We start from the raw sequence: 26,834 nt of genomic DNA, 5'->3' as shown, positions 1-26,834 counted from the left end.
ACAAATTATATTTTTCTGAGAATAGAAATACTTCTTGCTGCTATAATACACCAAGTACTGCTTATGTACTGGATTACTTGACAACTAGAAATTGTCTATATAACAAAACTAGCCATTGACCAAGAAACCAATGTAATGGTAGAGGAAACATTGCTGATGTGCTCTTGATATGTATTGATTGATTTGTTCTTACAGAATATTGGGGAAATACACATGGTATTTATTAGCTATTTGAATCTTCTTTTATTTATTCTCCACTATGCTTGGATATTTCAATGTGAACAAACAGTAAATACAAAGAGTGAGTATATTTAGGGGCTGCAATATGTGTTTAAAGAGACTGTGTGTGTATGGTTGGGTAGCTTTTTATAAAGGTCAAAGTGCTTGGCCTTCCAGGGGTAAGACAGGGATTCTAGCTTGCTTCTGCCCTCTGCTCATAATGTGAGTCTGAGATTAAAGAAGAGGAATTCTAAGATAGCACCAATTCTTATGTCTGCATTGGATAATTTAGTGACTGTATATTTAAAGTCTAAACTTAGAATTTTTGTGAGATCCGTGTTGCTCATATGCATTTAACTGGATCTCTTTTTCAGTGTGATTTTAACGTGATACACTTCTAGTAATAAAATATTCTTAAAGTCAAGATGTGTATAATGAAAATAGGTAATGTAATGACAATGTGGATCTTTTTGTGGTTTTTGCAATATTTGTTTCTTTTCCTTTTCATTACAACATGAATTAGAATTTAGTTTTAATCATCTTAAAATTAGTTTCTATATGGTGTTTGTTATGAAAATTAGTGTCTTTTGATGTCAAAGGACACTAACAATAGCCTACATATATGGATTGCTTATGTTGTCCCACACACAGTTGAAGTTCATTATGTGTACTCCCTCATTTAATTTTTATATCCACTACAACATGTAGCTGTTGTCAGTCCCATTTCCAGGGCAGGTAAGTGACTTTTCTAAGATCCCTTAGTAAGTTGTAGATCCAAATTGTATATAATTTTAAAATGTGATACAGAGTTCATCCATTCATGTACATTCATGTGTCCCTTAATGACAAGGATACATTTTGATAAATGTGTTTTTAGGTGATTTCATCTTGTGTGCACATCATTGAGCATACTTACACAAACCTAGATGGTATAACTTACTGCATACCTAGACTATACGTATGGCTTATTGCTCCTAGGCTGCAAACCAGTACAGCACATTACTGAACTAGTGTGAGGAAATAATAACCAAATGGTAATTGTGCAATAAGAATTTTTCAGCAATGTTATAATCTTATGGGACCACTGTTGTATATGTGGTCTGTTGTTGATAGAAACATCATTATGCAATGCATGACTATACTTATAAAACAAAATTTCTTACAAGAAACATATTTACCTAGCAAGTTCCATTATTGATCCTGAGAAATAAAGTTGAAGTGGCACATTTGTGGGAGAATTGCCATGGCCCTGGCCCTACTGTCTGTCCTGAACAAGTAGTGGCATCTCCTTCAGTAGTGGGGCTACTAATGCATAAATGGCAGGAAAGGGACTGCTATGATGAGATTATAGGAAGGAAACGATTGTCATTGAACACCTCTATACCTTACTTTTTATGCATCCTATGGCATCTAATGTTCTCATCAATTCTATGAGACCCAAGCAACATGATCCTGATTTTTAATGCTGGGAAATAGTTAACTGTGGTAAAAACAGATTAGATCTTACAAACAGAAGCCATCTATCTAATGACTGAGAGGGGACTGGAACACGTATCTTAGTCTTCAAAACTTATATTCTTTGTCCTATACCATATACCTGCTATTGCTCATCATTTTTGAACTTTTAATTAACTGTTTTTTTCCTGTTAATGGTATCAAAGATGGACATTAAGAGGAGAAAACGGCACTAAGTTGGCCATAAACACACGTACTCTTAAAGCTATTGTTGTTTCCCTCCCTTTCACCCCAGTCCCCTCTTTCTCTCTTCTCATTGCCTCTCTTGAGCTCTGCAGTTGCTGTTTCATATTTTTCTAAACTGATCTGCACCATTAAGAATGAAGAACATGAGGCTAATGATTCTGGTACTGTATCAAAGCATTGAGAAAATGTTACCACCAATTTTAGCCACCCCACTGTTACTGGAAAAGTTTAAGTGTCTATTTGATATAGGTCAAAGATGACCAGTGTTTTGGTGTCCACATTTTATTGTCACATATTTGATTGTATAGTAACTAAATGAAGGGTACCATCTTTGTGTTCTGTAGACATCCCATCTTATTGTTTAGATCTCTCCAGCTAGAGACAGGAAAGGAAACTCAAAGCAGTTGGGTGCTATTTCATGTTTCTGTTCCTGATAACTCTAAATATAAACATCCAATTCACTATGTAATTTTATGAAACTTTTATGGAGAAGGACCAAGACTTTAATTATGAGAATAAAGTAGTATCTTGAGAACAACAATATTATCCTCTGAAACTAAGAGTTGCAGGTTTACTGTTGAGCAAGCTTGGGAAAGATGACAAATATTGGAATATTGGAAATAGCAAAGTAAGTGGGCTTCTTTTTGAAGTTGGTAGCTATTTTCTTTAATATTCTCCAGAAAGCTTTTGTCGCAGGCTTTTTTAGTTGCTCCACAGTAACAATCCATCACCCCTTGTTTTCTAACAGAATCCTAACTTGATTCAAGTATTCCCATTGTTTCTCCAGTCATGCACTTAGGAGGACTCAGCCCCATGTTCTTTCCCAGTTGCGAGTCATGCTGGCCCTGTTCTCTTTGCCTATGATTGGTTGGGCATGATCAGATGATACAGCTTGGCCAGTTAGAGCCTTTTAGGTGTCCCACGGGAAAGACTTCTTCAAGGACTGAAAAGAAACATAGAGCATAATCAGCTAATTCTTTTTTAGTTGGATTCCTGGAATTGCTATAGCTAACTTTTCAATACTTTTTAATATGAGGGTTATCTACCAATAGGTAGCAGAAAGGAAATACGGAAAAAAAAATTCGGTTGTAGACATCCTTGATTTCCTGATTTAACTAACCATAATTGTGCTCTTAGAAACTCCTTGTACAAGGACTGGTATTTTTTCAAACTAATATCTTTATTATTTAATTTGAGGACTCTTCTTTCTTGCTGTCTACTTCCCTTCCAGCTTCACAGCTCATGCTTTACAAGGTAATGATAAAATATGCCAAGACTTCACATTTGTGACAGTGTTCAGAATCTCCTCAGTTGTCATCCAAGCATCCATTTTTATTAACAGTTATAAAGTGATTTGATAGTGTCAAATGACAGATGCTAAGTAAAAATCATTTTCGTTATTTAAATATTAGAAGTCTACTGTCCAAATGTACGAGCATAGTTTGCCTATAGCCTCGGGTATACATAATGCTACCCATGCCTTTCTGCTTTCTCTATTCATCCATTTTTGTTTAGCAATTTTTACAAGACACCTGAGTATTGGTAAATAGTAATGGCATACTTTATTTGCTTTTTGAAATTCAGCAGAATCCACAATGAAATGGATATTTTATTGCAATTGTCTTTCAGAGTTTAATCAGAGTGTATTTATTGCTGCAAATGCAGACTTATAAATGATTCCACACTCACTAAAATGCTCAAATATGGCATTCTTATCATTATTACAAATTGAGGTACCTTGAACAAAACAAAATAAGTACAGAGGGTTTTCTGTTTTCCACTAAATGGTATATAAGAATTACTTTTTAGATATATTTAGTGTGTTTTTGAACAATTTGAAGTTTTTCCTGTGAATAAACTTGATCAAATAGATGGATCAACTTTCTCCGTAACAATGAGTAAACTTGTAGATAGTGTTCACATTTTTATGTCCAAATGTGGAAAGCTGGGCTAATGGATCACTTCTGAAATTCTTCATGTTTTTATGACAAGTATCAGACTCTACAATTATCAACACTGTACTTTTTCCTTATTAGTAACTTTTGAGTGGCCGACGAAAACAATTTGCTTTGACTGTGTCACTGCTTAAAAGAAAAAGGATTGTAGAAAGTTTTTTTTTTTTGAGATGGAGTTTTGCTCTTGTTGCCCAGGCTGGAGTGCAGTGGCACGATCTCGGCTCACCGCAATCTCCGCCTCTCGGGTCCAAGCGATTCTCCTGTCTCAGCCTCCCGAGTAGCTGGGATTACAGGCACCCGCCACAAGGTCTGGCAAAGTTTTGTATTTTTAGTAGAGATGGGGCTTTTACCACGTTGGCCAGGCTGGTCTCGAACCCTGACCTTGTGATCTGCCTGCCTTGGCCTCCCAAAATGCTGGTATTACAGGCGTGAGCTACCGCACCTGGCCGATTACAGAAGTTTTATATCTCTTTTGGTCCTGTTAAACTGGAAAGGGTATATTCCAGTCTCAAATGCAAGTTCTTGAAGGACTTTTCAAGCCAGAGCTCAGTCTCTCAGTTTGTTTCCAAACTTGAAATTTCTCAAGTTTCAGAAACACAGACTTATTAGGCCACCAGGCTAGTGCAGCAATGTTTAGATATTATTTCAATCAAGGAACTGTGTTCTATTACCCTAGGATCTATGTCAAGCTGTGGATTAGGTTAAAAAACCAACAAAAGCTCCTGGTGGTTGAAAGATTATACGTATTTTGCTACATTACTGCATTGCAGGCATGAGCACGTTCTTTCAGCATTTTAGTTTCACAATGTTACAATTAATTAATTGTGTCTATCTAGCGAAAACACTAGTTGGAGTTACTGTCTGCACTTTTAATAAATCCTTTGAATTCCCTTGATCTTTCCTTTTTCTTATCCTCCCTGTGTACTATAGCAAACTTTCCCAAGCCCATAAAAGTCTGATTAATGGAACAAAGAATTAGACTTGAGATACCTGCTTTTGTTACTCTCCCATGCTTCTCTGACCTTGAGATCACCTTCTAAATATACCTCAGGCTTTTTCTCTTAAAGAACAATAAGTGAGATTATTGAAATTATAAACCATGACCACCCTTGCTATTACTAAATCGTTTACACACATACATGCAACTTGTCTTTCATTTATGTACATTCTAAACTACAGTGTTTCGTTCCAGAAAGTAGTTGATATTTCTGCATTTTCTTTACCTTTTCTTAAGATCCTCAGTTATATGCACTTGTAAAAATTATGCCGTAAGTCAAGTGTGGGGGGAATCATGTTTATCAATTGCTCTTCCGACAATGCTTCCCCTCCTAAACTTGGAGTAGCACTTTATGGTCTCTTATATAAAATCAAACCTGCTCGTTGATTCTAAAACCCTCTACTAATTCAATGAAAACGAATTGTTGCAACTTGCTTTGGATTCTGAGTTATATCTAAGTTTAACCACATTCTTAGAAATACCGTGTTTGTGTCCTTAATATTCTATGAATAGAACTTGATTTTTTTTTTTTTTACATTCATGATTCAGGTTAGATGGTCTCTTCTCAGAAGTCTCCTTTGCTATTCTTGGCAAATATAGAAAAGAAGCAGAGCCGCTGCTATAAACCTGCTTCATCCTTGACCCCAGTAGAACTCATTGCCTTCCAGCTGTGCAGAGTGCATTCCTTAGTAGGGAGCCTGGCCTTGCTTTCACCTGGTGCTGCTGGTGTAAGCAGCCATCATGTTCAGATTCAAAGGTGGCCAAGATAGCAGCCTGGGGACATGTCCCTGGAATGAAGTAGAGCCCCAGTTCTGTCCAAATGCTGCTAGGTGGAATAGGGTTGGGTGCCCTGCTGAGAGCATTGTGATTTGTGGATAGAACCTGGCAGAGAGGGTCCCGTTAGGAGTACAGAGCCAGCTCTCTTTCCCCTTCTCTTGGAGAAGATCTGAGGTATGATGCAAAACATTGCTTCTTCCTTATTTCACAGTTTATATGAACTCTGTTGGTGACAGGAAGATCTACCTTATTTATACTGTGGCATGGAAGTGGAATTGAGGCTGTGATAACTTTCGTCCTCAACACAGTGCCAGCTGAAAAAGTGGATATAGTTGAGAAGAACTCAGTTCATTTACTTCTCTAGAAAATATTGATATAAAAACGACACATAGAACATTGTTGGTTGAGAATATCAGCTTAGAAGATAAAATTGTTCCTCTTAAAAATTTTAATTGTATATCAATTAATTATTCTGCTACTAGCATTTCTGATGATAGAGGATTTCTTCATTAAAACAGGTCAGATAATACATAGATACTGTTTTATTTACAATGCATTTAATTAATATCAAAACTACAGCTGACTGCCGGGCGCGGTGGCTCAAGCCTGTAATCCCAGCACTTTGGGAGGCCGAGACGGGCGGATCACTAGGTCAGGAGATGGAGACCATCCTGGCTAACACGGCGAAACCCCGTCTCTACTAAAAACACACACACAAAAAATTAGCCGGGCGAGGTGGCAGCGCCTGTGGTCCCAGCTACTCGGGAGGCTGAGGCAGGAGAATGGCGAGAACCCGGGAGGCGGAGCTTGCAGTGAGCTGAGATCTGGCCACTGCACTCCAGCCTGGGTGACAGAGCGAGACTCCGTCTCAAAAAAAAAAAAAAAAAAAACTACAGCTGACTTTGTGCAATAATGACAAGATTATAAGGCATTATGTTGTGCTAAGCAGGAGACTACAATTTAAGAGTTAGGCTTGTTGGGAAGAAAACATATCCTCCTCCTCCCTTTTGTAGTTTTACGTTGAGCTAGAGAGATTGTTTTCTAAGATTCAACACCTCAAGAAAGCATTTTTTTTTTTAATATTGTTCAAAGCTGACCTCTGCTTTCAGAAAAGTTTATCTGTACTTTTTCATCTGTTTAGAAACATACATTTTTGGTTAAGAGATCGAAGACAATCTCTCTTTGTCTTTTTTTTTCTTCTTTCCCTGAGCTAGGAAGGTTGAGATAAAAAGAATGACTGCTTTAAAAGTCACACATGGCTGTAATTTAAGATTTTTTCCCTCTCATTGTCCGTAACAGTTGAAAGAAACCTTCAATGAAAGTTTATTAACTAGGCCAATGCCTGAGGCAATAAAGGTTCATTTATTACCAGTTTCTTGGCTGTTTTTCTTCTTCTATTTTTCGGTTAAACTCATAGCGTAAGATAATACTTCACAAAATTAAACCTTTGACCTTCTGTAGAGTTAAGTCTCCTTTGATTAGATAAAGTAACAATTTATGGTCCAGCATGAGGTTGCACATGAAATGAATAATGCAACAGACTCCGTGTGGACTGAGAATCTATTGCTTTTGAAAAGATGAATGCTGTTTAAAGGGGAGAAAGTCCGCTTAAGTGTGTTGTCTTTATTCAGTATGCACTTTAGCAATATTTCAAAGGGCTTTACCTCCAAGATAAAGTTATGTTTGAATTTTCTAATTCTCATAAGAAAGATGTATGGTAAGAGTATTGCAAAAAGCTTTTGAAACTCTTTGTAGGACTGTCATACGTGTCATTATGCCACATATTCCAGGTATTACAGATGGCTGAATTATAAAATCAAATACATGCGTGAGAAAAATGACCATTGATTTTACAAATGGAGTTCCAAAGGATGGGACAATTAGAATATTATAATTTCTAATCACATTATGTGCCACTGTGAACATTGCATAAATCAAAATTATATTTAACAACTATCTTAAGAAGAAAAGTAACAATAATACAATAATAATATTAAACTGAGTTTGTAATTTTTTTTTTTGAGATGGAGTCTCACTCTGTTACCCAGGCTGGAGTGCAGTGGCATGATCTCTGCTCACTGCAACTTCTTCCTCCCGGGTTTACGTCATTCTCCTGCCTCAGCCTCCCGGGTAGCTGGGATTACAGGTGCGTGCCACCATGTCTGGCTAATTTTTGTATATTTTTTTCAGTAGAGATTGGTTTCACTGTGTTGGCCAGGCTGGTCTCGAACTCCTGACCTCAAGTGATCTGCTCTCCTCGGCCTCCCAAAGTGCTGGGATTGTAGGCATGAGCCACTGAGCCCGGCCTGAATTTGTTATTTTTAAACCAATCCATAGGAGTTCAGTCTTTGGTTATTATGATGTATTAATCTTTGTAGATAACAAGTATTTTACATTTTGTTTTGTTTAAGTCACCTTACAAATTTGAACTATCATAACTCATTGACAAAGAAGAGTGACTAGATGTGAAATTTCTATTTTTCTATGTTCTTTTGAAATTTTTTTGGAAAAGTTAAAAAATATCTCAAGTCCATCAATGAAAACATTTTATTGGAATTACCTAATAACTACAGAAGAGATATACATACTTGTAGAATCAGAATTGATGTTTACTTCTATCTTCAGCTCAATGGAGGTAGAGAGATATGTACATAGCACAGGTCCATGTTTCTCACAAAGCTTTTGTGATTAGCTGGTTATTTAAATTACTAATTGACATGCAGAATTTGAATGCTTGAGAGAAGTGTTTTAGTTTTAGTTTGGTTCTTTTTCAATTAGCTTAAATTATTTAAGGTGAATAAATCTACTGCAGTGATTTAGTTTCTTTTAATAGAATCTCCTGGTACAGTATAAATTAGGTCAAGAGAAGTCATTGGATCAGTATAACTACAGACATTGCGTCTAAAATGAAAAGATGTTAGGAAAATTGAAGATTTGCTATGACTTACAGATGTTTTGAAACAAAGCAAAAGTTCCTGTCAGAATACACAAAAGGTTCACATTTCTTGGCATGTTAGTAACTAAACATTTCTTTCTGTTGGAATAAGTTTTTGCAGCAAAAGAGAAGTGAATAATATAATACTACACATTGGTAATTCTTCCTGATATACAGTTGCTCTGTTCCTAGGTGAGATGGATTGAATATAATAATCAGACCTCATAAAATAAATACATTCAAACCTAAACACCATTTATTTTTTTAACTATAAGGTGTAAAGTCTCCTTATAATCAGACTATCTAAGTAATTTGTCTAAGTCACACTCAAATAATTGAGTAACTTGACCATGATTATGAAATTGTGCCAACATAAGGACTTCATACCCTTTAGCAATCCACCCTCTAGGAGATGACAATGACTAGAGACTACGGACCACAACTCATGTTTCATTGGAATCTTCCTTATCACATGGCATGATGTGTTTTTCCAAATTAACTAGGTTGTTTTTTTTTCCGTAGTCCAACTTTAAAACTGCAGCCACAAACCTACTTTTGAAAGCGCTACAACTGGCCTCTCACTATTCACATTTCCTTTGTAACTAAATGAGGAAAATACTTACCTAGTAGGTTGATGATGGAGTTTAAATGAGATGATGTTATAAATGCTAGACCTAGTGACAAAGAAGTAAAAAATATAATGCCTCAACCACTGATTTCTCTGTTTCTATTGTTAACCAGTGACTCTGCATGTATATTGTTCCTAGCCCACTCAGACTTTGACCTCCACTTAGAAAGAATATTGTGTGTGTGTATGTGTGTGTATTCTGTGTTCTATGTGTGTGTATATATATGAATGTGTACATATATTCATACATATATATGTATATATGAATAAATTTCTTGCATGAGTCTTTTCCATGAAAAACATTTATTTACTGTATCAGAAAACTTTTGTGGCCACATATTTTCCAGCTATTTTTATTTCATTGGATGGCTCATCCCAAACAAGACTTACATGTAAAAATAGCCACCTCTTTTGATTTTTTTTGTCATTTTCTGTCCTCAACAATAAGCTATACATGGACAGAACCCCATGTGGTACTTGGAATCCGGAAAAAGAAAAAACAACTGAGACATTGAGGTAGCAATGGATTTAGAAAAGGATTTACATGACATTGAGGAAAGTAGAACATTTGAGGAGATTATACTTAGACTGAAATGTCAATGAGGTTATTCTTTTGCAGGAAATTACATTTATGGTATCTTTTCCTCTTTTCACTTATTATACTGCCTGAACTATCACCAATACTTTAACAAGTAGCCTCTTAACAAACAAAAACATCCTTTTAGAATATCACACACTTTCAGTCACTCTCATGCTAGTTAGAGCTACCTACATGGAGTCAATTCACTAAGTAATTTTGGGTGATGAGTCCTGTGAGTAGTAAGATGTATTGGGCCTTAGACCAACAAGAAGATATCTAATGCCTAGTTTATTAAATAATTGAAAAAGATATAATGAGGGGGTGCTTAAAAGAAAATTAGAGTTAAGGTGTATCTAGTTCAATTTGTTTCTGGTTAGAATTTGTTTTATGTTAAAGATAGCAGAGAAGAATAATTTATTTACTTTCCTTTTTTTTTTTTTTTCTCATTGTGCCCTATGTAATATATAGGATTCAGGAACAAATTATATTGTATTTCGCCAATAGTATGGGTTAAAATTTTGTGCATAAAGTTCAATGGCCATTGTTTCTGTGGCAGATATAGTCTAAATTCTATAAAACTGAAACACAAACATTTAGATCAGATTTCTAAGTGGAGTCAATTTATATTGGTGTATTTGTGACATACCTGAGTGTCTATAACTTTGACTTCCTAGATAATCCATAAACTGCTAGAGCAAAGGGGGATCATCTCTTTCAAAGGCTCCATAGTTTACTGTCTTCTGTACTTTTCTTTTAATATTTATTCATAGAGTGTGTGTGGTCAGTGCTGAACTGGGAGTAAGGAGAATTGGGGTTACTCTATGATTATTTAATGGTGTGACTTTATAGAAATGATTAACCTCATTGCCCCTAAATTTAATCATCAGTAAAATAAAAGGGTTACATTAGGTAAAGTCTTTCTAGTCCCCCAGTTTTACAAGTGTAAGACACCAAGAGGTTGTTTAGAAATAGTTTTCTAAAGGTAGTAATGTTAAAGGTGGAGTAAAAGTTACATATTTAAGACCTTATAGTGCCAAGTTCAACTTTATACAAATTAGGTAATATTTTATTTTAAACCAAATTATAGAGATTTAAAAGTTTTATTGATTCCGTTTCAGCCTGATTCTGGGTTAGTGATCGGAAGGTGAGCTTTCCAAAAGCTTTCATAGAAGTTCCTCAGTGATTGATATGGCCAGATGACTTCCCTATGGTGTTTACTCTTTCTGATTTCACTTCTATAATCTCTTCAATCTGAGAAATTGAGATTTTAAGCTATCCAGAAAAATAATGCTAAATCTGATGTCTATTTTATTTATAATTCATTGTTCATATTATAACAACATCTTTCTTACTGTATATATCTCCAAATTAGTGGAGTTTTTTTTGTTAGTACAAACATTTAAAAAATCTAATTCAATCAATTGAAAGACTCAAAACTGGTATAAGGAGTGTTTCCATTAATGGCCTCAAGGATCAATTTTTCTTTTTCTCCGCAGAATACAAATGTGTTTCAAAGGCCAAGAAAAGTCAGTCTAATGGACATTAAGAGAAAAGTTCACACTCAAAATCTTCAGTCTAACCAGATTTACAATTAAATTATTTATTCTATCTGCTTATCATTCTGGTTATTTAATCATTCAAGAGTGAAGACATGCATGTTTCAATCACGATTTTAATTTATTTAGAAAGTATTGAGAAATAAAATAACTGAAAGTTAGTGTCAGTTTCTGACAGCTGGTATTTAAATAAGGATAGGAGGGAAACAGGGAGAAAAAAGGTACTGGTGTTTTCAAATTGTTATATTGAGCCAAGAGTTATTCTAAGACTTGGAGTGATTTCAATTGAGCTGTAATTCAAACTCATGTGGAGCTTACAATGCACCTTCAACAGAGTTTTGCAAAGAGTCTATAGGAACTGTCAGGAGCAGAAAGATTACTTCACAGTAATGACTGTTGAATTGAACTATGCTTTTTGATGTTTTACTTTCTGAATTGAATTGTTGGACAAGATTAATTGCACACAGTGAGAGTTTTAAATGAATGACTATGTAAAGCATTAAGTTTCTCTGTATACCACTTGGGGAAAGATAGCTGAAAGGTTTAAATGAATAAATGTATTTAATGCACAAAATGCCTGAGCTAATTTTAAAATTCTTTTGCTAACACCCTTATTGAAAATAGAAACCCATTTTATTCATCTGTCTTGGTTATATTGCTCTGGTTGAAGTAATTTAATATTCCTGCTTTCCACTAATCTTCTAGTTCAACAGAAGTAAACAATAGGTTTCATAAATTAAAAATACACTCTTCTGAACATGCTTATAAGTTTAAAAAAACAAGGCTGTAAACATTTATGACTGAAACAAACTAGATTGTTCAAATACTGCCATGATGTATCATGTATATCAATATGGCACTGATATCAGTTAGAATGCAAACAAGGTTTTAAATGATGTGCCCCTTCATTTCAGCTGGAGAATCCGCTTCACACCATCTGCCTATCAGATGGTTAGGAACCAGGACTGCGTATTAATGCCACATGTTCGATTTTCCTCCTTCTTGTAATGGTTAGATTCGTATTGCTAATAGCTGTGCATGAGCACTGTCGATGAAATATCTGTGACGGTGGAGTGATGAGATATTTATAAGCCGCCTGTCTCTCTGAATAATCAGTAGGAAGAATGCCAGACATAAATAACTTATCAATTCCAGAATATTAATAATAACTACCATTGGCTATAATCTACTGCATGTTTAAAATGGTTTTGTTTAAATGTGAGCAAACTAACACAAACTAATAACGAGTCTATCATATGGAAAGTTTGAATACTTAACATCCCTTGGATATAACCCATTTTATTTAACTATTAAATTTGGGGAAATGCATTTTATATGGAATGCGATGTAAAAGTAGACAATAAATCAAACATTTGGAAGTCATCTTGATGTCTTTGAAACCAAAGATCAAAGATTGGACCTTTCAAGTTAATGAGCAAACAAACAGATCAGAGAAAGAATTTGACAGCAATATGTCTCTTTTATTGATATCTATAATCTACAGTTGTAATCTTCTATTTATAAGTAAGGGTATTAACTTAATTGAAATAAATAAAATAGAGACAGTTTTCCATTTTTTAAAGAAAGTGATCAGGATTGCATAATGGCATTTGAATAATTTAAAGGCCTTCTTAATAAAAGTTGAAAGCAGAAGGAAAACACTATCTTTAAAAAGTAAAAGAATACTCTAAATAGTAAAAATGCCTGCTTATCTTCCAAAAGACAAATCCATGGGTTGGCTTTAGGATACAGAATTTAAACTAGTGAAGGCTTTGTATCAATACAACATAGAGTGAAGATTCAGTGATTTTATGATAAATCTGATCAATGTAGAGAGCCAAATCCAATGATTTGATGGAAACATGATTTTTAAATATCCATTTGCCAAATGGCTAAATTCTCACTCAATGCTGTTAGGTACTTTTTGTCCTATTTGCACTTTTGTAATTGAACAAAGGTAAAACTAAACATAGAGACATGATGGATAGTGAGTTACTTCACAGTATCAGTGAGCATTTATGGAGGGGGAGGGCTTGATGTGTGCCCAGGCTATTGCAAGTTATTTCACCTTCATTCTTTACAACACATCTGTGAGGTCAGAATTGTTATCCCTCCGTTTAGAGATGAAAATTTTGAAGCATGGGACATTATATAACTCGCTGTGCCATCCCAGATAAGTTTGATGCATCCTGTCCAAAGTTTCCACGGCTCTTTGGGGTGTCTTTTTCCCCCCAGCCACTGTATTATACATATTTCTTATAAGAGAGTGAGACTAGATTACAAATAGTTTCTATGCTGGTCACTAACGTAGCAGGAATCTTAAAAGACTTTAGTGGAATATCAAAAAGTGAGAATAAAAGTAAAAGAAATTGACTAGCAAAGTTACAATTTTTTAACAATAGCCCATTTAAAAAAAATCTATAATTTACTCTGAAGAAGCAAGCATAAGTTTGCATCATAATTCAGATAGTAATATGACAAGGCATGTTTCTAGTTTTGTGTAAAAATCTACTCATTCTTTTAAATTTGAAAGTGATAATTTGTCAAGATTCAATAGGAAAGAAAAAGAAATCTAAATACATTGCACCACATAAGACAGGTAGTGTATTAACCTAAGTTTGATATACAGTTCTTTTCCTGAAGACCAAGTGCAGGCCTAGAAGAGAGAACACAATATATGACTTGTTATCTTTACACTGAAGGAAAACACTTTTTTTTTTTTTTAAAGAAAATCTTTCTCAATCAATTTTTACTCAGTGGAAAATGATTTTTTTAATTGTTTTTTAGTTTGTGTTGTTTTGTTCTGTTAGACAAGGTTTTTAAAGTCGTCATTCCTTTCTTGGAAACTGATGAAGGCATTATAAAGCACCTCTAGCTAATCAAAGTAGTTTAACTTGTGCTCACAGAATTCATTGCCTAGGATCTCAACCTCCTAAAAACATCTGGCAAATGAACTTTAAATATACATTAAAGTTTCTCCATTTCTGATGATAAAATTAGATTTAGAATCTTTTAAAATAAAATTTAGACTTTGACTTCTCAGTTCAGTACTTTTTTGTCTTGGTGTAGGAGATAATTTTATGCAATGTGTTTTTATGCAAAAACACAGATTCCTTAGTCCATTTCAGAAATATTCTGTGGATGTGGGCCTGGGGAACATCACCTGTATCTTTATCATGCACTGCAGCTGATTGCCTAGTTCTGAGGGAGAAATGGGTTGCTTGAATGAAAAACGTAAAAGCAGGGTGGGCACAGTGGCTCACGCCTGTAATTCCTGCACTTTGGAAGGCTGAGACGGGTGGATCACCAGAGATCAGGAGTTTGAGACCAGCCTGTCCAACATGGTGAAACCCCATCTCTACTAAAAATATCCAAACAATTAGCCAGACGTGGTGGTGGGTGCCTATAATCCCAGCTACTCAGGAGCCTGGGGCAGGAGAATCGCTTGAACCTGGGAGGTGGAGGTTGCAGTGAGCCGAGATCCCACCACTGCTCTCCAGCCTGGGTAACAGAGCGAGACTCTGTCTCAACAAAGAAAAGAAAAGGAAAGAAAAGGAAAGAAAAGTGTAAAAGCAGTGGTAATTTGTGGTATAAGACAATTCAAAGTGGGATATGGAAGAGGAGGGAGGGTAGCAAAAATTTCCCTGAATCTGAAGACAGGGCAGAAGGTCTACGATAAGTGTGGAAAGGGTTATAAAAGGAAGGAAAAGGATGTGAAATGTTATGGTTTGCCAGCGTTTACACCAGTGGGCAATTCTTGATTACATAGAAATGTTGTTATAGTTTATATATTATCTATTTAGTATAGACCAAAGACTTGAGTTATTTTGTGAATTTATTACATGATTTTTTTTTAAGACAACTTTGCTTGGGAAAAACATATACAATGGGACCTCTATTTAAGGTTAGTGTATAGATTGTAAACTATGTTTTTAGAGACAGGAAATTGGAAGGGATTTAAGAATTACATCAGGGACTGAATGCAAGGCCAACAGGAAGTTCAATAAATGCAGAGTGGGTTGAGGTGGTGAATCTTTGTGATCCTCTCCAGCCCTAGGCAAGACATACCTTTGGAGAGTCATGCTTTATATTAAATTAACGAGATTTGTTATTCTTAGTATATACACACTTATTATAACATAAAAATAATGTTTTAAATTACTTTCCATTGACATTGCCAAAATAATGACCATGTTTCTCCTGTGGCTTTCCATGTAATCTAATTTGATAAGCATTTTTTCATTCAGTGACAATATGTGCCAAGCATTGCAGCGGATGTTTGGGATATATATATACTAAGAAAGTATTTCTGCCCTTTTGGTGCTATGACCTAGTTAGAGGTCAGAATCCTAATCCTACCCTCCTTGGCCCCAGCCCCCAAAAAAGAGCAATAAAGAGTTTAAGAGACTGTTTTTCTTTACTGGAATTACTCATTAAAATGACCTGTAGAATAGTAAGATTAACCAAAAATATACAGTTGCAGAGGCCCCAAACCAGACTTGATGATTCAGAATCTCAGATGGCAGGGCTGAGCTATTTGCATGGTTTAAAAGCTCCATGGGTGATTCTGATGCACAGCTAGGGATGGCAAACTCACATACAGCAGGGGAGATGCAAACACAAGCAAGTGGGGTAGATTGGGGAAGGTCAGGTACAGCTCTTTAAAAAAGTAAGCCATGAGCTGATTCTTGAGATGTTGACAGTTCTTTCCTAGGTAGATAGTGAAGAGTCAGGAACCTGAGTCTCCAGCTCTGAGCACATAATATTAAAGTGATGGCATGAAGAAGGCATAGGCAAGTCTGGGGCCAGGGCATAGAGGGCTCTTCTAGAAAGTGAGAACAGAATGTGCGAAGACTGACTTAAAAGAAAGAATGAAGTCGTTCGCTAGTGAAAAGGAAAGAAGGCCTATGTACCTGGAGCACAGAGAGCAAGGGGGAGGTGGAGGAGCAAGGGATCCATACAGACAGGCAGGGAACTGAGAACAAAGGGCGCTGACAGCCATGAGAAGCACTGGACTGGATCCTAAGAGCAGGCATAGAGTGTATATTCAAATCCTCACTTTCAGGCAAGGTGTCATGGCTCATGCCTGTAATCCCAGCTCTTAGGGAAGCCAAGGCAGGTGGATCACTTGAGGTTAGGAGTTTGAGACCAGCGTGGCCAACATGGTGAAACCCCGTCTCTACAAAAAATACAAAAATGAACTAGGTGTGGTGGTGCGTGCATGTAATCCCAGCTACTCGGGCGGCTGAGACAGAAGAAGAGCTTGAACCCTGGAGGCGAAGGTTGGAGTGAGCGGAGATCACGCCACTGCACTCCAGCCTGGGTGACAGAAGGAGACTCTGTCTCAAAAAAAAAAAAAAAAAAAAAAAAAAGGAAGAAAAAAGAAAAATCTTTTCTTTCATGAGATTTGACTATGACATGGATAGTAAGAGATTGGAGATGGGTGGTGTGGAAGCTATTATATTGATTATATTGAGCAGGACTCTAAGAAAGAAAAGATTGGAACTTTTACTGGTGGGGAGGGGCAGTGGGAATGGAGAAAATTAGTTGAACTGGAAAGATATTAAATAATTAAAATTGAGAACCCATCAAACAGCCAGGTGAGTTAGTGAAGCTAAAATCAACAATTGTTGCATATGTCATAGCTTTCTTTCTGCTTTCATAAAACTGGGCTAAAAGTGGAATGTTAAAAAGGGTTGTAGTTAAGTTACAGCGTGTAAAAATGTGTGAGTGTGTGTGTGTGTGTGTGTGTCAGTGACACACATATATCTTTTCGACTTTGTATTAAAAATGTAAAACTGGGAAAAGTTGTCATAGAAAAATAAAGGAGTACCATAAATAAATCAGCTAAATGATAAAATCATAAAAAATATTTTTAAAAGTCAAGGGCTAATCCAGCCACCTAAGGACAAATGTGATTATTCCAGCTGAGAGGGCTGTGTCAGGCCACAGATACTCTGCAGAAATTACAGTGAGGCCGAGTCTTTCTTTTTAACAAACTAGAATGAATAGCATGCCTAGTTTTTACTAAACATGATATGGCATTCCTCACGTAGTTTATCGTATTTGTCCTTATATTTTTTCTTGGGGATTAGAATGGTTTTACAGGTGAAGAAAATTATATTCAAGAAAATTTGATGGTTGGTTCCAAGGCCATGTCATACATAGACATGGTTCCTGGTACTTAATTTGATTTGGATCTCTCTGATAATAGTGAGTTGTAAGTTTACCTTTATTATTTGAATACTGTGAACAAGTTTTCCCTGCAGCACAAATCCAAGACAAAGACTTTTGAAGTCATAAATTGAGATGGGTCAACATCAGGTAACCAAGGAAAAATGGGATGTTCACACTGGTGACGAAACAAAATTGAGGAAGAAAGATTTGCTGGAAAACACAAAGAGACTTTTAAGAGAACAGGAAAGAAAATTTTCTGAAACATCTTTGAAGGAAATGAGTAATTGGGGAGAAAATTCAATCATAGGAAGATGAGAGAATCAGTTCAAGTTGTGACTTAAAAGGCAATGAATGTTCAGATCAAACCCAGATGGATTCTTTGAGTTTAGATTAGTGCCTTTTAAGGGATGATTATCAGTTTTTCATGTAAAGACCTAATCTGAAGGTCCTGTTGCGTTGGGGTGAAAGTTGTCAGGGCCTCTTTGGTCTGATTTGAAGGAAAGGTGAAGTCTTCTTCTAACCTCTAAAAAACCAACAGAGATTTTCATAGAAAAATACTTCCTTATAATTCCTTGGGCAGGAACTTATTTGCTAGAGTAACTAGAAGTGATGATTAGCGGGGAGGAAAAGGAGGAGAGCGGTGCTCAGGCTCTAATCCACCAGCTGGGAGTAGAAATAAATCACACAGATAAATTCAAACGGCTGGAGCACTGTAGTCAGAAATACTAAAGCAGCCACAGTAAAAAAAAAATATATGGGTGGGGGTGGGGATATTTATCTTCTCGTAGACTTAAGGTTTTAGAATTAGGAGAGATCATTTATACATTCCAGTGTCTGTCATTTTGCAGATGAGGGACGTCAGCCTGAAATGAACTGACTTGGCAAAAGTTCACACATTTAGCAAGACAAACCACTCCCCTGCTCAAAAACCTCTGCTTATTATCTCTCTCTATAAATATGTAAAGTCAGAGCAGCATGGTCTTAATTCTGGTCTTCAAGATCTTGTCTCATACTCTGTTTCTTTTCTTTTTGTTCTTTTTGTTTTTCTTTTCCTTCCTTTTCTTTTCTCTTCCTTTCTTTCTTCTCTTTTTTTGGGACAGAATCTCACTCTGCCACCCAAGTGTGCTCACAGCTTACTGCAGCCTCAGCTTCTCAGGCTCAATTGATCTTCTCACCTCAGCCTCCTGAGTAGCTGGAGCTACAGGCACAGGCCAGCATGCCCAACTACTTTTTGTATTTTTTGTAGAGAGGGGGTTTTATCCTGTTACCCAGGTTTGTCTCAAACTCCTGGGCTCAAGGGATCTGCCTGTCTCTGCCTCCCAAAGTGCTGGGATTACAGGCATGAGCTACTGCACCCAGCTCAAACTCTATTTCTAATTTAATGTCTGCCCCTACCCCCTGTTCTCTGGATGGATGAAGATGAACTATTCTGGACAGATTTCCTTGGCATAGTGGTTAAAAGTGTCAACTCTGAGGCCAGAGTGTGCTGTTTTAAATCGTGTGCCATGGTTTTCTAATCTTTCAAGTAAGGATAATAGTGATCAATCACAGAGGGTTATTAAGATGATTAAGTTACTTTTGTGTCACTTAAATCAGCACTTAAATTTCATAACTAGAAGCTAAGTGTTAGCTTTCATTATATTATATTTTATTTTTGGACACCTTGAACACTGGGAATACCAAGCTGTGTAGCAACACACAGTTCCTGCCATTGAGTAGTTCACGATCTAGTGAGGAAAACAGGTGTCCCAACGGACCATTCCAGTGCAGTGTGGCATGTCCTATAACAGCAGCACAGGTATCAACATGGGCCAGGGGGAGAAGAACAGACCAGGCATCCAGGCAGCTGGCGGCCATGGAATGGGAAGACTTCTAATGAGTAGCTTTCTTCAGGAGGATGAGAAGTCAAGGAAATGTCTGTCATAGGGCAAGAAGGTTCCAGGCAAAAGGCAATGGCATGTGTGAAAGCACAGGCTTGAAGAGGCAGGGCATGTATGGGTAATGGTGACATGTGTGACATAGCCAGGGTGTGGATGACAACAAACAAACTGGGTGAGGAAGTAGGTTTACACGCCTTTGTGAAAGGACTTGTGAACTCAGTTAACAGTTCAGATTTTTCCCTCCGTGTAGGCAGCTACGGGGGATTTTAAGCAGGAAAGGACATATTTAGATTGGTAGATTGGTTTCTTTAAGAAATAACTGTGGCTGCATTTCCACTATTAGCCTTATATCTGTGAATTTTGTTTCTGTTAATATTTAATTTTGGACTGTAGCAATCACTCTCTCCCCTTATATCAATGTTGTTTCATTGTCTAGTTGGGAATGAGTATAAATTATCAAAGTGTTGCATAAAGGAATCAGATACTCTAATAAATGTTTGTATGTTTGTTATAGCAAGTACAGGAACTATTAAATGAAAAATCGGAATTCGAATTACCTCATTTTTAATTTATTCTTTTAAGGTCTGACAGCAGCAGCTGCAGCAGCTGCTGCTGCTACCAATGCAGCTATTGCCGAAGCAATGAAGGTGAAAAAAATCAAATTAGAAGCCATGAGCAACTATCATGCCAGTAATAACCAACATGGAGCAGACTCTGAAAACGGGGATATGAATTCAAGTGTTGGTAAGTTTTATGTTCACTGAAACTTATTGTGATCACTTTGCTACCGAAGTGCAGTACTGGCTTTTCCAGAACAAAACTGTTGGCTACCCATTCAAAAAGTTGACACTTTTAGCTTGAAAACAGTGTATGTTTGAGGATACCATTTTGCCTCTAACAACTAATGATAATTGTTCATTCTAAAGGAATAATTAGCAACATTATTTTTAATTATAGGATCAACTTTATGTCTGCAACTTCTAAAAGCATTCAGCTATCATCTTTCATAATGCAAAGTTTAATCAAGAGAATTCTAAAACATTGAGAGCAGCTAAGGTGACAGAGAAATATGTACAAATGAAACCCTACACTTTACTTTTCTATTCTTTTAATCCATTTGTTATTAAGTAAGAAACTTACTACCATTGGCAACAAAAGACACAAACTTAGCCCTCTTGGAATACAGATTATGTTGATGATTAATTCTTTTTATAGATAACGGTTATCAATGTCTCTCATTTAAAAAATACAACTTTAATTTCTTGATTTTTTTTCTTTCCTACCATATGGAGAAAGATGAAAAGTTAACTGTCACTGTCAAACCAAAAGGAACAGTTTTACCTGTGCCAACTATCCATTTGGGTAATTCATTTTGTCAAACACAACTTCAAATATGGGTTAATATTTTTATTAATGAAATCCTTAGCATCTGGATGTTGATGCGGCAAAACATGTTTTTCTGCTATTGCACTGTATTGCTTCTCTTTCAAATGCAGAGATCGTGCTCAAAATGTAATTAACAAGAGAAATTTGGGTACTACAAGATGTATGCAAGATACTATAGCCAATGTATATTTATGAAGACCCTAATAACTCACGGCCATTCAATTAAATTCTCTTTTTCATGCAGCATTTTCATAGATTGTTTCTTTTTTTTTTTTTTTTTTTTTGAGACAGAGTCTCGCTTCGTCGCCCAGGCTGGAGTGCAATGGCGCGATCTCGGCTCACTGCAAGCTCCGCCTCCCGGGTTTACGCCATTCTCCTGCCTCAGCCTCCCGAGTAGCTGGGACTACAGGCGCCCGCCGCCTCGCCCGGCTAATTTTTTGCATTTTTAGTAGAGACGGGGTTTCACCGTGTTCGCCAGGATGGTCTCGATCTCCTGACCTCGTGATCCGCCCGCCTCGGCCTCCCAAAGTGCTGGGATTACAGGCGTGAGCCACCGCGCCCGGCTTTTTTTTTTTTTTTTTGAGACAGAGTCTGGCTCTGCCGCCCAGGCTGGAGTGCAGTGGCCGGATCTCAGCTCACTGCAAGCTCCGCCTCCCGGGTTCACGCCATTCTCCTGCCTCAGCCTCCCGAGTAGTTGGGACTACAGGCGCTCGCCACCGCGCCCGGCTAGTTTTTTTTTTTGTATTTTTTAGCAGAGACGGGGTTTCACCGTGTTAGCCAGGATGGTCTCGATCTCCTGACCTCGTGATCCGCCCGTCTCGGCCTCCCAAAGTGCTGGGATTACAGGCTTGAGCCACCGCGCCCGGCCTAGATTGTTTCTTAAGTTAATTGTCAGCTCTCTACTTTCAGTCTATTAAGACATAGTTAAGGGTATATAAAGGAATACTGTGGATTTTAGTGACAATCATTTTCACAACAGCTATCTGGAAACATACACAGACATGAATATTAGAGTAAAATATATAGACAAAACACAAAATACTGTTTCAGTGATGCTAAAAGGCACCTTTTGTAATGTAAAAAGGGAAAAATGCACCTTTTCAGCAGAACTACATAAGGGAAATTGCAAAGGACTAGCAGTAGTGGGTTTGAATGGAGAGTAGGTGTGAGTGTGAGTTCTTAGAAGGATGAAAAGACATGGAAGAGAGCCAAAAGAGATGGCCCTACAACTGCAGAGGACTAAGGATAATATCTGTGCTTATGTTTGTAATGCTCCTGGAGGGAAGACGGGGAGGGAAGAGGATTGTTTTGGGCATGGTTCACACACCTATATTTAGACATTTAAAAATTAAAACAGAATTGAAGTAAAATGCAAGAATTGTAAGTCTGTTTTTAGAACTATCACTTTAAAGTAAAAGCCTTTTACTAGACTGATAAAATGGGGCCCTGTTGGTCACTTTTTAAAACAAGTAATTAGCCACTTGTACATTATGGCTATTATTACAAAACAATCTGGATTGTTTTCAAAATTTTAGAAGATGAGACTGTTCAAGCAGACTGTTCTTAATAGTTGGTTTTATGAGAAGGGATTCTTAAAATAGACAATTTAACAACATTTAAAGCAATACACATTAAAACATGGTATCTCTGTTTGAATTTTCCAGAGCAGAAGTTGACTTTGGAGAAATCAACAGGCATAAGATAAAGAGAACATGGTTCATAATTAAGCATAAACATATTTTTCATATTTGATAGTACATGACAAAATTTGCCTGCTAAACAAATTGTAGCTTACTTTAATTATTTTGGTACATAGGCTATTGCAATGGCTTAAAAAACAAACAATTTGAATTTTCTTTTATATTTTAGTTGGAATAAATCACTTTTGTTTTTTTCATTAAGGTATGCAGTTGATAGATGTTACTGCTTTTCAGTTTTGACACCCCCCATCCAATGCCAAAATGAACCAGGAACAGAAATTTACTTGAATTTTCCTAGAAAGTCTTAATAGTTTGAGATTCTGTTAACATAGTATCAGTGTTGCTGCTGCTGGTCCCTAAGGCATTCAGGTCATTTATATTAGATATCTGTAGCTGATTTGGGCAAAAAGATGTTATCATTGTAATTTTCATCCTATTCTCACATGCTGCTGTCCTCTAAGAATTTCCAATTTATGATATTATCCTTCCTGAAGACTTTCACCCCAGGTATATATCTAGACATCAAGGAAAGTGATTTTAGGAGGGATGTGGTAGTGGGGGAGGTACAAAGCAATGGTGAAGGTGGGGGTTGAGCTGCATCAAAGATCAAAGCAATTCCTGAATTGCAGCTTTGATGGCCACAATCTTCTCTCCACAATGCCTGTCTCTTGGTAAGTGTTCAGTAAAGACTTGCTCTGTGACTTTGTAAAGTATGTAAGCTTTCTGAGCCCAATACTCCATACTGAAAAAATGACATAAATGATAGTATCTATATCATGAAAATTAAAATACTTGTCACATTATTTATTACAATGTCTGCTTATCAATTTGTTTGGTCATCAGTAAGGTTCATAGCTTGGGGATTGCTTTTGCTATTATTATTACTATTTCTTCAAATCTGTCCTCCTGGAAATCACCTTCTTCCTTTTTACCATCATCAACTGCTTCCACCTGCTTTTCTATTCTCTCTGGTAGCTGTTATTTGCTAAGCTGCAGGTCTGTGAGGAGATTTCAGGGCAGCTGTTACATCTTTTAGATTTTGTAGGACATTCGATATTAGCTCATTCTAGGAGTACAAAAAATAATCACAACACAGGCCCAGGACTCAGGGGCATACAGTCTATGGATGAGATGGGTAGGTAAGTAGGCAGTCTTAACAAGATGTGCTGAATCCTCCAGGAGAACCAATTACCATGAAGTGGTTAGGAAGTGGTACTGAAGCACATGAATTCTAGAAGGAATCCCAAGAATCTCCAAGGCCTATATTTCAGAATACAGACTGCTCTCATGAATCTATCAACTGTTGACTCTTTGAAGTAGTGAAACCGTTCAGAGAGGTGATACTTAAATGATGTATTGTTGCTACTCAGTCTTGCCGAAATCCGGTGACATTTTTGAAGACAATTCAGGGCTCTTGTTTTCTCCTGTACTAATCTAGCTCATAAGTTCTGTTAAACATTTTAGGCATTTTTTTTCTTTTTTTTTTTTTTTTTTTTTTTTTTTTTTTTTTTTTGTAGGAGCATTGTGTTTTTCCTTGATTGTAAATGAATCCTTAAAGCCCCAGATAACAGATTTTGTTTTTGCTTTGTTTGGTTTGATTTGCTGGGTAAGACAACAGGATAATTTTGTATCACACAACCCTTCCTGGTTCATAATATGAACCTTAGAAATTAGCCAGAAAAAGATGTTTAAAGAAAGCTTTGACACTGTTAAATAATTATTTTATATCCCAATTTTACATGGTAACCTTGAGCTCATATCTTTCCAACAGAATGATCACTTTAGGAAGAAGTGAGCACCTGAGGATAGATCCGAGTGAGGCATCAACACACTGAGTAAAATATATGGCTATGTCGCCATTCTCCCTCATCCACAATCAATTGGATTCTTTTAGTTTAATATTTACTTGCTAAGATGAGATGCTAGTCTGCATGGTGATAAACAGTCTGCTCTTGGCATCTGAAGGTGACCTGTCAGTTCATATGGACAAATCTCCTGCTTACTGAAATGTACAAAATAAATCATTAAAGCAGGCAGGTGCTCATTCCCAGATTTAAATCACCATAGATTTATGATTTGAATTAATGCTTCATTTGACCATAGAAATAGATGCTGAGACAAATGATATGCACTGGTTGGGGTTTCCATACTGTAGCCATCCTGATATTGATTACTGAGATGTCTTTGCAATCTCTTGTTTATATCAAGTACTATCTTGTGACAGGTTGGCTGATACGAGCTACATTGCAGATAAGAAGGAAAAATGTCCTGGATTCTTTTTAGTGGCAACACTCTCCACAACATACAGGCCAGACAAATTGCTATATTTTTGCTTTAAGGAATGATCTACATAACCAGCTTAAAAAATGCTGCTTGGAAATTGGGACTGGGATATTGCAAAGGCGGAATTTAAAACCGGTGAACTCAAGGTCAATTTGATAGTATCTATAGCTATGTTTTAATCTGTTTATCCTCTTTTTTTTGGCATTATGCACACTTTGGGGATACTAAATTAATCACAATCAGTTTAATCTAAATAAAGGAAACTTAATTTTACTTCTAGTTTTTAAATAGTATATAAATATTGACATAGTGAGCATCTCTTAATAGTTTCTATGTTATTTAAATACTTGCTAAACCTAGTGTCTTACTCCCTTCCCTAATGACAACAAAGGAAATAACTCTTTAAAGCTAAATACATTAAATATTATTCCCAAGTGCAGCATTTTCTGGAGTATAATTTACCAAGAGGCAGGAAAAGACTGCATTTTTACTTCTCTTAACATTTTATTTAAGGAAAACACTATGTATACAGTTTAAAAAATACTTGGAGGATTTAAGAGGGACCTTTGCCACTAGCTAATATCTGACTCATAGAACTGGTAAACAGCTATCAACAATAGTAGATTGCTTGCTTAGTAGGAAATGAGTTCATATCTATTCAAAATGTAATCTCAAAACAGATGTCCCAAGAAAATCTCATTGTTTAAACCATAGTCATAACCTTCTAACTGCTGTAATTTCTTTAAGGAAGGGAAGTATTTGTAAGACTTTAGTATTTTCTCTTTTTGAACATTGTGGAACATAGGCAAAGGTACACTAATGCCCTCATCAACAAACCTGAACACATTTCACAGGCTCGAAACATATGATTGTTTTTCATTTTCTCAAACTTGTAATTGTTACACGAATGTAGAAGTTTCAAGTAAAAATAAGGACTTGAGTTTGAGAATAAAGCCGTGATCTTCAAGAGTATTTATCACTCCTTACTTCTTCTGTTCTTCAACCAATAAAACAAAACAAATATATGAAGGGAAAAAAAGCCAGGCGGATAAAGAGATAAAATTATCTTCTTCAACTCACCCTACTCTTTATCTTTTTAAATTTTAACCATTCCTGCAGAAACAAAATAGTTTATGCTGGAGTCATTTCCTTTCTTCTAACACATGTGTCTATTTGGAAGGAAAAGATTAATTTTATGATTTCAGGAAAAAGTCTTGGAGACCTTGAGAAAGCAAATAAAAGGAAACTGAGAACACAGGCCACCAAGCAGAGCTCTGCAATTGCACATTGGATTCTCTGCCTTGGCAATGTTAATGAACCTCAAATCCTTCCTATAATTAGATGAGGGAATTGCTTATATTTTCAAACAGATGATGCTGCTATAATGAAACGATTGACAGGGAATTTAAGAGTGTCTACAGTAGTCATTTGGTTTCTGTTATAAAAAAAAGTTTAAAAAGAAGATTGGCTTTAGACATAGGTCCTGAGAGAGGTAGTAATTTACATAGCATGCTATGACAGGTGTCTTTGTATAGTAAGGAAATAAAATGGAAGACTAGAGAAATGATGGGCAGGTATAGAAATTTTTTCAGGGAGGGGGTGTCCTATGCTTATTCTGCTTAGGTTCTTTAAAAGGGGCCGAGACTCAAGAGATGGATCCGGATTGAGTGCACAGCTGTAACTGCTGATGAGCTAATTGCTCCTTATCTCTCAGCCCCATTCATCTTCATTTTTTACCAATTACTGAGAATTATCTGTGTTCTCAGTTGGATATGAGAGTTAATCCTTTTTGGTTAAGCTGGCAGTACTGTGAGCAGATTCCAAATCGGAGGGTGAAAAAGCCAAAGCAAGCTTGCTCTAAAAATGTCTCCAGTTCAATTACAGTATCAGTGATTCACAAGAAATTTGCTATTGTTTAACAGATTAAATGTAGAAAGTTTTTTTTTTTGTTTGTTTGTTTGTTTTGGTAACTAAAATGTTTTTCTGCCTAACAATGATTTTTAAGATCCTTCTTCCTGCCTGATGAGTAAAACCCAACAATATTAACAGCCAGAGTCTTG

General features: G+C 36.4%; 1 protein-coding gene across 2 annotated transcripts in view; it reads left to right on the top strand.

Moving 5' to 3' along the window:
• DACH1 (dachshund family transcription factor 1) overlaps positions 1 to 26,834 on the top strand; it is a 435,676-nt gene that overhangs the window by 216,912 nt on the left and 191,930 nt on the right. For both annotated transcript variants that reach the window (XM_001082626.5, XM_015121170.3), the window contains exon 3: positions 19,988 to 20,149. In XM_001082626.5, the coding sequence (XP_001082626.1) occupies positions 19,988 to 20,149 (162 nt within the window). The remainder of the gene's footprint in view (positions 1 to 19,987; positions 20,150 to 26,834) is intronic.

The sequence above is a fragment of the Macaca mulatta genome, chromosome 17 (assembly GCF_049350105.2).
Source record: "Macaca mulatta isolate MMU2019108-1 chromosome 17, T2T-MMU8v2.0, whole genome shotgun sequence".
In the NCBI taxonomy this organism is placed as follows: Eukaryota; Metazoa; Chordata; class Mammalia; order Primates; family Cercopithecidae; genus Macaca; species Macaca mulatta.
This window is presented reverse-complemented; position numbering and strand designations above follow the sequence as displayed.